Genomic DNA, 15,320 nt, shown 5'->3' with positions numbered 1-15,320 from the left:
GAATGTGAATGAATAAATGAATGAATGAATGAATTAAAATGGAAGCGTGCTTTCAGGTGTCCTTCAGTAAATGTAAATAAAAAAAAATAGTTGATAAATTGGCTAATCCCATTAGACACTTTAAAAACCTGCAGCCTGTGCCTCTGCTTATTAATGTTGCTATAATTATCAACATAGTAAGGCTGCCATAAGAAGTCACTGTGTATACATGGCTAATTGGTGTTGATCTCAAATAATCCTTCTAGTCAAATAGCTCAAGGGAACACCAGAGAATATGTCATGGCTGGTGTGAACGGTGCGGAAACATGACTTTTGTCAGTGTAGATATTGTTTTATTATATTTACATTACATATTATTTATAGAGCACCAACAGATTCCATAGCGCTGTTACAAAAGGGAAGAACACAAAATTATCAATAATATTAAAACCATCATAGAGCATAATGCCAATCCTTAGGGGGCAAAATGTGTGGGTATGGTCAGTGACGTATCCTGGCCTTGGGCGGCAGGTCCAAGGGGGTGGCAGTCATCAAGCCCCTAGGTGTCCCGCCGCACAATGGGTGCCCCATAAGGTAAATTTGCCACTGGGTATGGATGGTTTAGTGTTTTAGAAGGAAAACAGTCAACAATTAAAAACAGTAGAAATACGTGTTTGAAAATGCCAGTGGTACACACAATAAGAGCAGGCTTTCTATATCTCCTGTAAGGTGGATGTTGTCTAATCCTTTAAACTACTGTGCTTGATCTCCGCCGTGTATGCTAAGCAGCCTTGGTAACACGAGTCCCAGAAGACTTACCGGGAAGTATCTCCATCCAGAAGAGGAACACAACAGCCCAGACACACACATTTATATCTATACACACATACACATAGCGGTATATATGTAATGTAACATCACCTGGAGTATTAGTCTTATCGGACCCAAGGAAAGCATGCGGTCCCAAATTAATTATATAAGAACATATAACGTGAAAGCGCTTGTAATTCGCGTTTTACAAGAACACAATTTCATAGGTTCTAAGAACCAATACATCGAAGAATTTCTGGTCTGAGCTACAAAAGCATATTATCTCATATAACTGAACGAGAGGGTATGCCTCATATTAACCAATACTTACACACAAACATCAAATTCAAACACCTGGATACATTCGCTGGCATCGTTCGGAAATACCGACAAGAAATAGAACTTTTACATTTTGACGAAACCGTTTACTTATGTAGACCCTCACAGAGGATAATGCAAGAACGTATATTAAAGGTGCGTTGTTTTTTTAGGGTAAATATGGTAACAACAGCACTAATGGTCCGTAAACGTAAAGTGACAATACAATTATGATTCCATGGCAGCGGAAACGTTAACGGAGCATAGAATTTGATGGCAGATAAAGACCATTCAGCCCATCGAGTCTGCTGTAAGGTTCAAACATTAGTCAGCCCTTGGTGCTGTATTCAGAATAGCATATACCCATATACCATATACCATATATAGCCATATACCATATACTCTTTGTTATTAAAATGTATTTAAATATTTCTATCAGATCTCCCCTCTCTCCTCCAAGCTGCCCGTAATGAGATGTTTAAGTCTTTCCTGATATGTTGACACACGACAAAAATTTAAGGTTCCTTTGCTGTCCTTTTTTTTAACGCTTTTAATTGCTGTTTGGTTTATTTATCAATTTTCTCAAGTAGCAAACAGCTAGAGAAAGCAATAAACCTGGCTTCGGATGGTTGCCCAGCAGCAGTATCCTGCCTTGGGATTTTGGTACAAGATGAAGAAGAGTATTAACGCCATGAACTAAACAGGGGTTAAATGCAACACCCTTTATATAGATAGCATTACATTTATTTACATATAGCGCCAGCAGATTCCAAACCACTGCTTATTTTTAAATATTTTTGGTGGCAATTAGTGGCAATGGGTAAAAGTCACACACACACATTGAAGAGAAGTGATTAGCCAGCTATGATCCCCCATGATGCTCAGCTTGCATTCTGGCTAGCTAAGCATCATGGGAGTTGCATTGAAGCCTGCTGGCTAATGTATATATGTTTGCACATAGACAGAAATTGGTAAGAAATAGGAAACCAATGCTAGGCATCCTCTGACCTCAACCAGCAATGCAACTCACAGTATGCTCAGCAGGTCGGGGGTTAGCTGAGAATTATGGGGGGGGGCAGTTAGAGTACAATAAGAGGCTGATCCCATACAAAGCTGAGAATTATAGTATATGTTATATACGAGATGTTTAAAGCAATGGAAGTATATATACTCTTATGACGTATTGAGCAGAAAGATAGTCAGCTCTTGAGTCCTAGTAAGCAGGATAATAGACAAACCCGCCTGTGTTAAAGATATAACGAATGGGGGATTCTTGTATATAGATATAAAAGGGATTGAGAGGGATCCTCCGCACTGAAGGGGAGGCAGGAGAGGATACAGGGCTGGGAGATGGAGGCTCAGGACAGGTGCCGGTTATATACTCACTGCGTACAGACAGCAGGCGGCTGCTATAGATCCAGGGCCGATGAGGAGATCCAGTTTGTTCCTGTGCCCGGGCACTGCTGGCAGATCTCCCACCTTCTCTAATCCTCCTCCTGATCACTGGGATACTGGGCGGGGGGGAGGAGCGACTCCATCCATATCCCTACCGAAGGATACGGCTGCGATCTCATCGCACTCACAGCCGGCATGCCCGGAACGGGTAGGGTTAATGCTGAAAATAGCGCTGCGGGGTTCATTATAGCGCACGCAACCCTGATGCAAGTAAAGCCAGAAGCACAGAAATTGGGGTCACCCCACCGGCTGTCTCATTACACTGCACTCTGTGTATCATAATACTGCATGGAGACAAACATCCTTATCACGGATTGCTGTCTGGGATAGAAGTTCAAAGTGTTGTGTTTGATCGTGGCTAATAAACATAATTAAAAACATTAAATCGGGCCACCTGTCAAAACAAGACTTCTTGTATACGCTCCATCACCGAGGTCTATTCACTAAGAGTTGTGGTCTCCGCTCCTTCACGTCACTATAAATCCTTAAGGCCCAGACTCATCGGATACACAGAACGCAATAACTATGCATCAATGTTAATATTACACATACTGCCCCGATCGAGCTCCATGTTATCGTAACACAAAACAATTATTTGGAGCGCAGGATGGTTTTATGTATCGCTGACATGGAGGGCCTAAGAAATAGAAGTTTAATCTTCCAAGTATTCATATGTGTTAATCCAGAAGGCAGTGAAAACAAATCACACTTTTTCCCCCCAATGTTGTCCCAAAAGGTAAACTAATAAATAAAGTCTCTGCCTAGGTCAACGTTAATTAAAACACAGAACGAGTAAGATTGACATAATTAAGAACAACCAGTCAACTAAACTGTATAAAGGGCAAAAAGTAAATTTATTTAAATATCAACAAACATTTTAAAAGAACAGTTGGTAACAATTAGAAGATATCGCATTTGGGCACAGGTAATAAACATATATAATGAGTGTCTATAAACATGGAAGCTTTGCAGTTGTTCAATCGTACTTTCGTTTGTATTGCACCCGAACACATTTTAGACATGTCAACATTTATTAGTCAATGTAGGACTTCTAACATAGAATGGAAACTATTTTGGTAGCCCTATGACTAGCAGAAGCAAGTGGGGGATTTTACCACCTAAGATCTAGGTTTGGACAGCAAGTACTTTGATTCAAGATAGAGGAGTGATAAGGTGTATTCAATAAATGTAAACTATGCATTATGCAGGGCCGGCTCAGGTCTTTTCAACAGAAAAACTAGCCACAAATGGCCCTTCATAATGCATACTGATTCAGTGAGTTGAAACCGTAACTCTCCAGCATGTATAAATAAGCCTTTTTCTGGATTCCACAGACACACACTTATTCTGGCGTTACACGATTTAGATTCTGTAATAGTGTACGTGTTTACACCCCGCTAGTGTGTTGTGCTGTGTATATGGCCTGTCTTTTACTGACATGGGACTATAGTGCCAACACACGCTCTTCTGCATCCATGCACCACGCTTATCTTCCCCACATTTTGGTAGGTTGTGGTTTCAACGCCCTGAATTGACCCTACGTTATAAACAGTCATCCCCCGCTCACGAAGGTCTGAGCTGGCCCCGAGTAATGCACAGTTTAATCGGAGAGATGACGACTCACAAGAAACCTCAGATTTAAGTATGCTTTATACCGGCCCATCCGATGCATGTTCGGAGCAGCTCAGCGGGGATGGCCTTTGATAATTTAAAACGCAGTCCGTGAGAAACAAAAAACTGCAGCTCTGATGCAAACTCCCTCCTTAGTGAATAAACACCTTTGTGTTGCTAATATTTTGTGAAGGAACAGGACCTTGGTTAGTGACACATGAGACAAGCATACTTTGGTATATGAAGCCAAACAAGCCTATTTGTTTGGGGAGGGGGGGGGGGTCAAGTATTAACAAGTTTGGCGTGTTCTTCTGGACGGTATTAGAGGCAATATCATTAATTCACCGAGATCTGGCGTAGGCAACATACATTAGCAAGATCCAGTAGTGGAGCTGCCGCGGGCCTCATATTCCTGTAAACATTCACATACGAAACCAGCGTTATAAAAAGTATCTTGTGATAAACCTACAAAAGCGATACAGAAGATTTATGTAAAATTCTCTCTTTTTGGAATGGTTTGAAATCGTTTAGATACGCAAGGCACAGGTTAAAAGTGTACCGACACTGGCAAACAAATAGTTTAAAATCACGACTACTGCATTTCTGGCTCGTTTTAGCATCACGCAAACAGATTATGCAGCAGCTACAGTCTATCAAAGGCTTTGCTGCTAGCTGGCCAGACAGGTTTATAATTTACACCATGCAACAGCTATCGGCCTCTAAATAAGACATTGTACCAGAAACATTCACTGCCATGTACAAGTATAAAACAACCTGTACACTGAACAGTTCATCAGACAGACAGAGGCAAGTAAAGTCTTTCAGTTAGACCTCACTTTCAGTTCCAGTGTGCGCTACATGCTGATAATTTGGAATAAAAAGACTATTTTTGAAAGTGCATTTAAAAAAGTATAACTCAACCACAGTACCGATGCTTTCCCATCAATATTTTCTAGCATATGGAACACATCCAAATACCAAGAGGCAGGTGCTACCAGATAAGCCAACCAACCTCAGCAGTGGGGGGTCTGCGGCAATCTGTACTCTCATGATGGTGGCTGCGCCAGAGGCTGCAGAATGAATGGTAATATGTATTTACACTTGTGTGCCCCATGCCTTAATTTGCGTTACTATATTATGGACTGTGTATTGCATATATATATATATATATATATATATATATATATATATATATATATATATATATTCTCCTATCCACTGTCCATCTCCTAAATTAACGAAACAAAACTGAAAAAATAAAACCTTTTCACATAAATACATTTCCAGAGTAAAAGAGGGTCATCTTTGTTTCCTTCATTATTTTGCGTTTGTGAGCTGCAGGTGCTGTTCCCGTAAAGCACCAGTAGATGGCGAGCTCTCCAAAAGAGTCGTGCCGGAGTCTTGAAAAACCGCTCCTACCTTCACTTGCCCACCTTGATAAATATCTACAAAACAAAGAAAACTTTGTGAGCTTACAAGTGAACAGACATGTGCAATAAACAAACAATATTGCTATTGTTTGGAGCTTTAAGGTGGTAAAATTCAGCACTAGATTAAAATTGCATCTCTTATTAATAACTTGGGAAATGGAATGGGCATTACAGGTATGCAAGGAGTGTGGCATAAAGACAATCCGTATAATATTGGCAGGTTATATAATGCTAGGCATTTATGCATTTAAAAGTTATTATGTAATAAGTACCGTAGTACATAAAAAAACAGTCTACAAAATATATACTTGTCCCTGCTGTATTTGCATTAATACTTTTTCTGCTCCAGATCAGAAACGTAAAAGCTTTTTATGTCAAAAAAGCGATTCTGCAAAAAAAGGAACTGCATGCACAGATTTATAAAATAAAAAAAAAAAAATCTTATTTGCTGAATTTTCCATTCTAGCTATTGTTGATACTCATTTTAGAATGTTCACTAGAACGCCAATGAGCAGCATGAAGACCATATGAGAAGTACAAGTCAGCTTACCTCACTAACCAAAGCCCAGACCGGGGACTCCGAGAGAACCTTTAATCGGATTGCTTTGATTTTCCCTAGAGAACGATTGATTTCTCCTTCAGCGATACCATTCAGAAACTTACCTGAGAAGAACACAAACACGAGACGATTAACACGAGAATCTCCCATTGCTTTACTTTTATGCTGAAGCAGTGCTGTGAGAACCACGTTCATGCCTTTATACCAAGGTGCTGTGATTTAAAGGCCTGCAGGGCCATTTAAATCAGTCTATGGCAGCTGTTCCAACACTAGTGTAAATGGCTAGTTGAGAAGACCTGAGATTTCCCTTGTAACTGGCCCACTGAGCAGCGACACACCAGGTGGCCTAATCTGAGCAGAAGGCTCACGGAAGATGAACATCAATGTTCTACAAGAAAGACCTGCAGTTACAAATAGGTACATGGGATCTCTTTGTAGGTAATATTTATGAATAAGTACCAAGCGATATCTACAATACACCACTTTATTAACCCTCAGCTGTTCTTTTATTAAAACTAGTAGCTTTCGGTGTAGGTACCATTGAGTATAGTGGTATGACTCTACCTCTAGCATTTATTGACCACCCTCTCAGTAAAGTAAATCCTTATAGATTAGGACTTTGTTCTAACATTTCTCCTCTTTTGAAATAAATGTCCCTCCTATACCTAGGTATTAGGTACTGTATATCACATCTCTTCTTTTCTCTCCAAGTTATAACATTCCTTAGTCTTTCCAGAATTTTTACCTGGCAAACCATTCACCATTTTAGTACGAGTCCGAGTACCGATACCCAAAGTCTCCCAATCACAAGAGATACCTTTAAATGTACACAAAATAACTACAACCTTCTGCTCCCGTCACTCAACCATTGCCTTATCTAAGTATTTTAATATTCAAACCTGAACGCCATTAATATCCGCTCATATGTGCATATATTCACATCAACATGAACAAGAAGAAGCCAACGTTTCACAAAATCATACTGGCATTAATTTACCTCCATGAGGGGTGTTTCTAGAGTGGCTGCAAAGGCAATAAACATATGATATTTTTTTTCCAATTTTCGTTAAGGGTTTGTTGGATCATTATTGTTGAGTGATTACAGAATAATACATTGCATAGCAGCAGGGCCGGCCCTACAATGGAGCCGAGTGGGGCAATTTGAAGCGGAGGAGAGAGAGGGGCGCCGAGTGGTTTTCGGTTACCCGCTCGGCGCCCCTCGCTCTCCTCTGAGAGCCCTCTTAGCTCAGTGTCGGTGCCGGCTTGTAATGCTGAGCGCCGGAAGCGACGTCAATTTCCGGCGCTCAGCATTACAAGCCGGCACCGTGGCAGACCAGGGAGACTCGCCGCAGGACTGTTTAAAGGTAAGTACCAGGGAGGTAGATAATGGCGTCGGCCCCAGGCAGCGTTAAGTCTTGGGCCGGCCTTGCATAGCAGCTCCATGCTGACAATATAAATCCAATTCTACAAGTACAGACTTCATCAATACCCTACATTATTACATAAAAACACACTTTTATACATTTTTACATAATTGAATCTGCTATGTGTGTAAGAAACGGCCTGCGTGACCTCTTGTTTTTTAAATTTCCTCGCAGGAGGTATGTGCGCGTGAATGATGACTGTAACCAGCCCTTTGGCTTTGCCCTGTAACACGTTACATATTGATAATGGATCACATTCAGAGAATCTTTGCTCTACGTGTGCTCTGGATGTCTATGCTGTATATGGAGCTGTCATGCACAAAAATACTGTAAAGATAAGGTTTACTACCTTATAAATACTGAAATATCCGAGTTAAATTATGACGATATTACAGCCCAATAAAGATGCACACTAGCTTGGAAAAAGGTATATAATCTACAGACCATGTTAGAGGTGCAAACAGATGAGGAATAATGTAAATATGCGGGGTTGACAGAGTATATTCTACAGCCCTTCTCCCCGTCCCATAATCCAACAGAACCCGTGTGTGAATTCTGGCTAGACATACAGTGAAGATCCAATAGTGAACAATAATTGTCACAGCGACATACAATAGTAGCATTCAGCCAGCCCATGATATAATGCAGGATGAGCAGCCATGCCCTCGCTGGAAACCCTGGCTTTTGTAATAAATGGACATATTTAGTTTGTTGTATAACTCGGGGCTTTGATTTAAAGGCCAAACTTATAAATGTCGAGGTATTTATTGTCTTTGCTGCTACTACCTATCTAATACGCAACGATGGCTTTACTTAACTTGTGCCTCTGAATATTAAACAGCCATTAACCAGATCTGGATGTTTACTTGCGGTTATTTTTGCTGGATGAAAATCCCCAGATCATAACATTACTGCCAGCATCAGGCTTAAGTTAACATACAAGATATTAACACAAATATTACTGCCCCATGACAGTGTCATTCAGTTCAACTATCGACCATAGCCAAGCCATCTGTAGCAATAAAACCCGGAGATTATGGACGTTATGAGACCCGAGAAAAATGTCATTGATTTTTGTTTAAAGAAGCTTATAAAGAATTTAGGACTAGTTATTTATTATTAATACTGCATGTGTGTGGACACAAGGCTCCACAGAAATAATATTCAAAACTGCCTTCTCTCAAGCCCTTTAAAATGAGAAAAAAAGGAAGGAATAAATGTTGCCGTTATAGAAACATCCTGTAAGATAATTTAGAATGCCATTTCTAAAGAAAAAAATAGGGAGAATGAACACGTTGCAGTTTTCTATGGCGGATCTATCACCTACCAAGCTTTCAGCGCCATTAAAGTAATTAGGACTATAAAATATTTAGACGGTAAAGGAGTAAAGCTTGTGATTAGTTTCATCTGTGTAGAAATCTAGTTATAAAGGCTTACATCCACAGCATTTCAAGAGGATGTATGGCTGGCAGGGTTGGGAAAAAATAAGATATATCAAATCTTAATGGAAAAATGCAAACATTATATAAAGTTCCCAAGTGGGACTGAAACAAACAGTGGGCACTAACGGGGTTTGAAGAAGAAAATTTTGTGTGGTTTATTTAGACGTTTTCATGATAAAGGTCTCCTGTGAGAGACTGAAACGTTGAATTTTTTTTTTTTTTTTAATAATCCACGCTGAATTTTCTTCATCAAACCCAGTCAGTGCTGGAGTGCAGAGGACAATGTATAATTCCCATTACATATATATGATATCCATTTGCAACACACCCTTGCATACCCACCACAGTCTACTGTAATGAAGCAGAGTGCGGAGTTTTGATGTCATCATTAGGTCACAAGTTGGCATCTGAGAGCTGTGAGGCAGCCTCAGCTCATAATCACAGGGAAATCTCATTGGATACAACATGCAGGAAATCCAACAGATTGGGAAACAGCGAAATAATATTGAAGAAAATACATCCTACTAGACTGCAAGGTCTAGTCGGCAGAGCCTTCCATACTTTCCTCATACAGTGCTGCAGAATCCGTGACAGTAAATGAATGGCAAATCCGCTTGATTGTAAGCTCACCCCTTGTTTATGTCAAATTGTTAAATACTACTTGTTATGTCCTGTTTACCCATTGAACAGCACTGCGGGATATGATGGCGCTATACAACACAAAAATAACCCCTGTAAGTCACTAAGTAAGGATGAGGCAAAATGTGGCTTATCATAATGAATACTTCACATAGTGCCAACTGTATAATTTACATAAATATTGATGCCGGTATATATCCAATTGGCCTACCTAGTCTGCCCTTTGTAAATTATGTTTTTTTAATTAATTCTTAAGGACATTCTTATGCACAGCCCAAGTATTCTGTAAATCTATTTCAGGTATCTACTACTACTAGAAAAAAGGGAACACCTTAATTCAGGAGAACAAAAATCTAATAGTGTACCCATTATTCAAATAGTTAGAAATAAATATGGAAGGGATGTGATTTTTTTTTAACCTGATAGGTCATCTGTGGTTTCAATATGGAAATATTTAAAACATGCCGGACTATACAAACATCTAATGTTAACATAATGGTATATTCAAGCGAAACAAAATACCGATTTGTATGAAGCCATCTTCATCTTTTTGTAGTCCGCCAGGAAGGTTCTCAACGTTCTATGAAGAAATACAAAACAGAAAACTGCTTTTAGAAATCAGAAATGAAAGTGAATATAAAACAGTGTTTTATTTGATATTAAATATTGCGCTGTTTTCAACTGCATTTCTATGCTCACGCGCAGACTGCGAGAGTTTGGGGGGAAAAATGCAGCTTGTGACAGTAGTTTTATGCATATCTTACGCTACCCGGTACGAAATAATGTCACCATACCCCTCTTTTAGTACAGACACCGTAGAGTACAGGGATATGAGATCTCTACATATTCTGCGCCCTAAGGGCGAGCAGCACCTTGCAGTGCACTCTACAGAGGCTGCGCGGACTCTGCCCTCCATAGTGTAACGTCAGCAGCGTCCCAGAGGCGATCTGCTCCTCGGCTTTACGGCAGGAGGACTGCTGACTCGCTGAACCGGATGATCTAGGTAAAAATACAATGCTTTTCTAGGTGAACCCTATGGAATGTTTGCACATTTGAATTCCTTAGACTTGATCAAGGTGATTTGCGAGGTTGTCTGGTAAGGGTTTGTTGTCAGCGGTCTGTTTGTTATTGCTAGATCACCAACCTGTACAGGTAAAACTTCAACTGTTGTGTTGAACAACTTGTCTCCTGGATGCTCAATATTTCCACTTTTGAAAAAGTACCTGTTAAAAAAACAGAATTTTTAAAAGACTATCATACAGGCATCTCATCGAGCAGTTTACAATTTACTATAAACAAATTAAAAATATGCACTCCAGTCCCATTTTCATGTTAAATGCGTATTTGAGTGTTTTTTGCATTGATTCCAGTGCATTTCACTGCCTTCAAATCAGAGCAGGCATTCTTTAGCAGTTAGAAAACAGGAAGCATTCGTTAGTACGTTTTGCTAGCATACGTGTGATTGGCTGCTGCTTCAGTGTCTAACTAGAAGGGTACATTCTGAATGGTGCCCGATTTCAGTAGGAAACCAGGAAATAACAAAAGCAAGACAACTCTCTCATTTCCCATCTCCAATAACTAAAAATACATGTTCCAATTTGCATCCAAGAAAAGACACCGGACACCAACATGCATCCAAAAAATATAATTTTAGGGCAAATCACATTTAATATCCCCACCTCCTTCTCAAACAAAATATTTACTTTTGATTAGCATTGATGTTTTAATTTGAGATATATATAGAATATCTATATATAATATCGTCAGCTGCAAACAAAAGGTATTCCCCATATAGAGTTTGCAGGCTAGTTGAATATTTCAACTCACTGATTTCACATTGAATTATGAATGGCCATCACTAGTGAGCGTCTCTTAAAAGAAGGGTCAAATAAGACAAAGTGAAAAGGAATTCAGCAGTTTCATTCACAGGCATAATAAAAGGAATGAATGATGGTAATGGAAGTGGTGATACACAGAAATGGTAACAAAACTACAAAATGTAACACCACAACATATAAACGCTATGAAACATAAGATGACACGTAATACCCAATAGATATAGGGTGTTGACATTTCTTCATATCTCTGCCATAACGTGTACGCTTCTCATTGCCAGCTATTCATATAGCACCTGAAGTAGCTTGGACCTGGGGAAGAAGCCAGGCGTTAAATGTGGGAACCTGGATACTTCACATATCTATTCCCACTGCAGGTCCCGACCATAAAAGTTTTTAACATATGTAGTGGTTTCATCTGTGTCATCAGCCAACATCTTCGTTACCATCATTCATTTTCCATCTGAGAATGTATGTCCATCTATGGACTACATGGAGCACTTTGGGTGATTCTTAGCTAATACTGGTATACAATGTATCAATGTATATGCAAAAGCTGGATCTACCACATTTCTTCTCCTTATGTTTAAAAAGTAATAGCCTGCTGTCCATCATAGATGATGCATTGCAATCTTGACCACTGGATTGTGTTTCTTCTTGCCGGAAAGAACTACCTGCATGTATAGGTGTTGGAGATGTGCCAACTACAAGGCTAAGGATTAAGCCCTGCAAGCAGCCATTTATGCCAAACAGGCTCGGTAGGGACAGAACCAGGAAAAATGTACTCATTCTAAATATATTACTAAAAATATTATTCATTGTACATATGAATGTGTATCAAACAAAGACTTTGTTAGCATTGCCAGAGAGAATCAGCTTGATGTGGCGGTGGTTTGAACAGGTGAAGTCATCCAAAATATTATATGGCTGGCACCACGGCACACTCCAGTGGCATTTTTGTCCACTCTAACCTACATTAATGTATAAAGCAGTATATTTTGTGCTTAAAGAGACAGAATATTTTTTCCATGGGACTATACTTTTAAGAAAGCAAAAATGAAGCATCATGGATTAGAAGGAGAGCACTAACTGAAACAGAACCATAATATATATAATTTTATATTATTTTCTGGCAGTGCTTTCCTATTTAGAAGCTTAAAATTATGGACATTTCACCATACAGCAACAATTAATGCGAGAATAGATTGAGAAATGGCACAAAACAAGGCAAATAACTGAATTCATAATGAATTATGAAGGGCATGCGTCTTATGCAAGACGGGTTGAGCTGACCCTTTATAACAATTAGTTCTATCTGCCAAATCTCACCGATTTGACTATGCATTATAAATGGCCAAATAAGACCATCTTGCAGCAGAAGCTTGCTGGGGGTCGGACCTTCCAAACGAGCAGTGATACCACTGAGTGGAAACCCCAGCTCTCTTGTTAAATCCCACTTTAGAGAATAAACCCGTAGGACTGTTATGTGGTGTTCTAAGATCTCATCAGGGATAAATGATGCAACCACCAGGCAGCTGCACATAACGGGAACTGCTGAACAAGCATTTGTCCAGTCTGGATGAGAGACACAGTACAAAAGCTGGAAAAAAACCAAGCCACAAAACCTACCCAACTAGCATTAATGGTTCCTCAAATTCAAAGAGGATGTAATCTCCTGCCACAGGTGAGAATGACCAAAAGCATTCCTGGCCCGTGTAAGCCTTCTCTAGGGTGTAGTGCTGGTAGACCTTTAAACTGGTGCTCAGTTTTGCCGGAGGGTTCGGATGAGGCTTGTATAGAACTTTCTTGTCAAAATCTTTATCCTGTGAGGCAAGACATATTCATCACAAATAAAAGATAAAACAATAAGATCAAGGATAGTTACTTGCTATATTTAGGATAAATACAATTTGTTTTGGTGTTATACATAACAACAGATGGCTCATAGCATGCTTCAAAATGCAATATACTGTATGATTTGAGTTCTGGATGGCAATGTGGTTCATTAGTAAAGCATTTGTCAGTGAGAATTAAAGTGGTCAATCAGTGGGAGAAAAGCGCTCTCAATTAAATCAGTGGAAGTGCATTCTGCGTATGTGTGTGTTGAAAATCTATTGAAGTTGAGCTATTACGAAAACTGATGTAGGTAACTACCAACGACAGTATGCATGCTAGCTGAAATAGAATTTAAAGGCTCCTTTAAGAGTTACAGTTTGATTCAGATGATTCATCCCAAAACAGCCCATTTAAATCCAACAAACATTGCATTATCTGCAGGGAAAAATCCATGGGAACCTAAGATCTTGACCCACAAGACCTTCTTACCTTTAGGTTCTGTATTTTTCCAATCAATGACGAATGTGTCCCAATATGCTGAAACAAAGATGGCCGATATCTAATGCGGAGACTGGACTTTTGACGGTCACAGTGTTTCTGACAAAAGAATAATGGACACAATTTATAACATAGAAGACTGGTCAACTGTTATAGGAAATAGACCCACAAGTTAAAAGACCCAAGGAAAAAAGAATAAATCTCATTCCGAAAACTTATTTGAAAAACTAAAACATGCAGTAATGACACCATTTACATATAAAACTAACTTAACCCCTTCGTGACAAAGGCTGATTTTACTTTTTGGACCCTTCGTGACAATGGCCGTTTTAACATTTCTGCGCTGCTCGTGTTTAGCTGTAATTTTCTTCTTTCCCAATTACTGAACCCACACACAGATATTGTTTTTTTCAGGACAAGAAGGGCTTTCTTTAGATGACATTGTTTTGATTGTATCGTATTATTTACTATTAAAAAAAGTATAAAATATGGTGAAAAATTTAGAAAAAAATGACTGTTTCTAACTTTTAGTTGAAAAATCTTTTACTCATCTATAAAAGGTAATAAAAAAACCTGCTAAATAGATTCTACTATTTGTCCTGAGTTTAGAAATACCCAATGTTTTTTTGCTTTTTTCTGCACGTTATGGAGCAATAAGTACAGGTACCGTTTTGCTATTTCAAAGCCATTTTTTCCAAATCTGGTAATTCTTCCCCCCATGTGCCATTTCGGGTATCTTTGAAGCCGGCCAATGCAATTTACCCCATCAAGTCATATATTTTTGAAAACTAGACAGCCCAGGGTATTCCAAATGCTGGTATTTTAACCCTTTCCAAGCACTTATTCTACCATCAGCCTTTGTCAAACTTTATGGTAGTAATTTTTTTGCATTTGTTTTTTCACACACATTTTACTTTAGGTATAAATAAACAGGTTCTGGTATATGTCTCTATCAAAAAACACCCCAATATGTGTTTAGCAACATCTCCTGAGTACAGCGATACCTCACATGAATGATTTTGCCTGGCTGTTTGGGGGCAAAAGGGCCACATTTGGGGCATGCACATTTTTCAATGTTGCACTTTGGCATTTGGGGATCCACTGCCCATGCCCTATTTGGTACATCTTTGAGCCGGGCCATTTCAGTATGCCCAATAAAGCTATATATTTTTGAAAACTAGACACCCCAGGGTATTTCAAATGCTAGTATTTTAACTCTTTCCATGCACCATATCTACCACCAGTCTTTGTCAAACTTTGTGATAGTCATTTTTTTCCATTTGTTTTGTCACACACATTTTACTTCAGGTATGAATTAAAAAGTTCTCGTATATGTCACTATCACAAAACACCCCAATATGTGTTCAGCAACATCTCCTGAGCGCAGTGATACCCCACATGAATGATTTTGCCTGGCTGTTCGGGGGCAAAAGAGCCACATTTGGGGCATGCACATTTTTCAATGTTGAACTTTGGCATTTGGG

The 15,320-nt window shown here is 39.3% G+C and overlaps 1 protein-coding gene across 1 annotated transcript in view; it reads right to left on the bottom strand.

Moving 5' to 3' along the window:
* Window positions 1-10,700: 10,700 nt before the first annotated feature.
* LOC149287430 (alpha-1,3-mannosyl-glycoprotein 4-beta-N-acetylglucosaminyltransferase B-like) overlaps window positions 10,701-15,320 on the bottom strand; it is a 29,994-nt gene continuing 25,374 nt past the window's right edge. The window contains exons 10-12 of the mRNA XM_089492915.1: window positions 13,828-13,935; window positions 13,132-13,325; window positions 10,701-10,890 (exon numbers count right to left, since the gene is read on the bottom strand). Of these exons, the coding sequence (XP_089349041.1) occupies window positions 10,701-10,890; window positions 13,132-13,325; window positions 13,828-13,935 (492 nt within the window). The remainder of the gene's footprint in view (window positions 10,891-13,131; window positions 13,326-13,827; window positions 13,936-15,320) is intronic.

This window comes from Sceloporus occidentalis, unplaced genomic scaffold (assembly GCF_023333645.1).
Source record: "Sceloporus occidentalis isolate IW3139 unplaced genomic scaffold, rSceOcc1.0.p SCAF_61, whole genome shotgun sequence".
NCBI lineage: Eukaryota > Metazoa > Chordata > Lepidosauria > Squamata > Phrynosomatidae > Sceloporus > Sceloporus occidentalis.
Note: the sequence above shows the minus strand (reverse complement) of the source record. Positions and strands in the feature narration are given on the sequence as shown.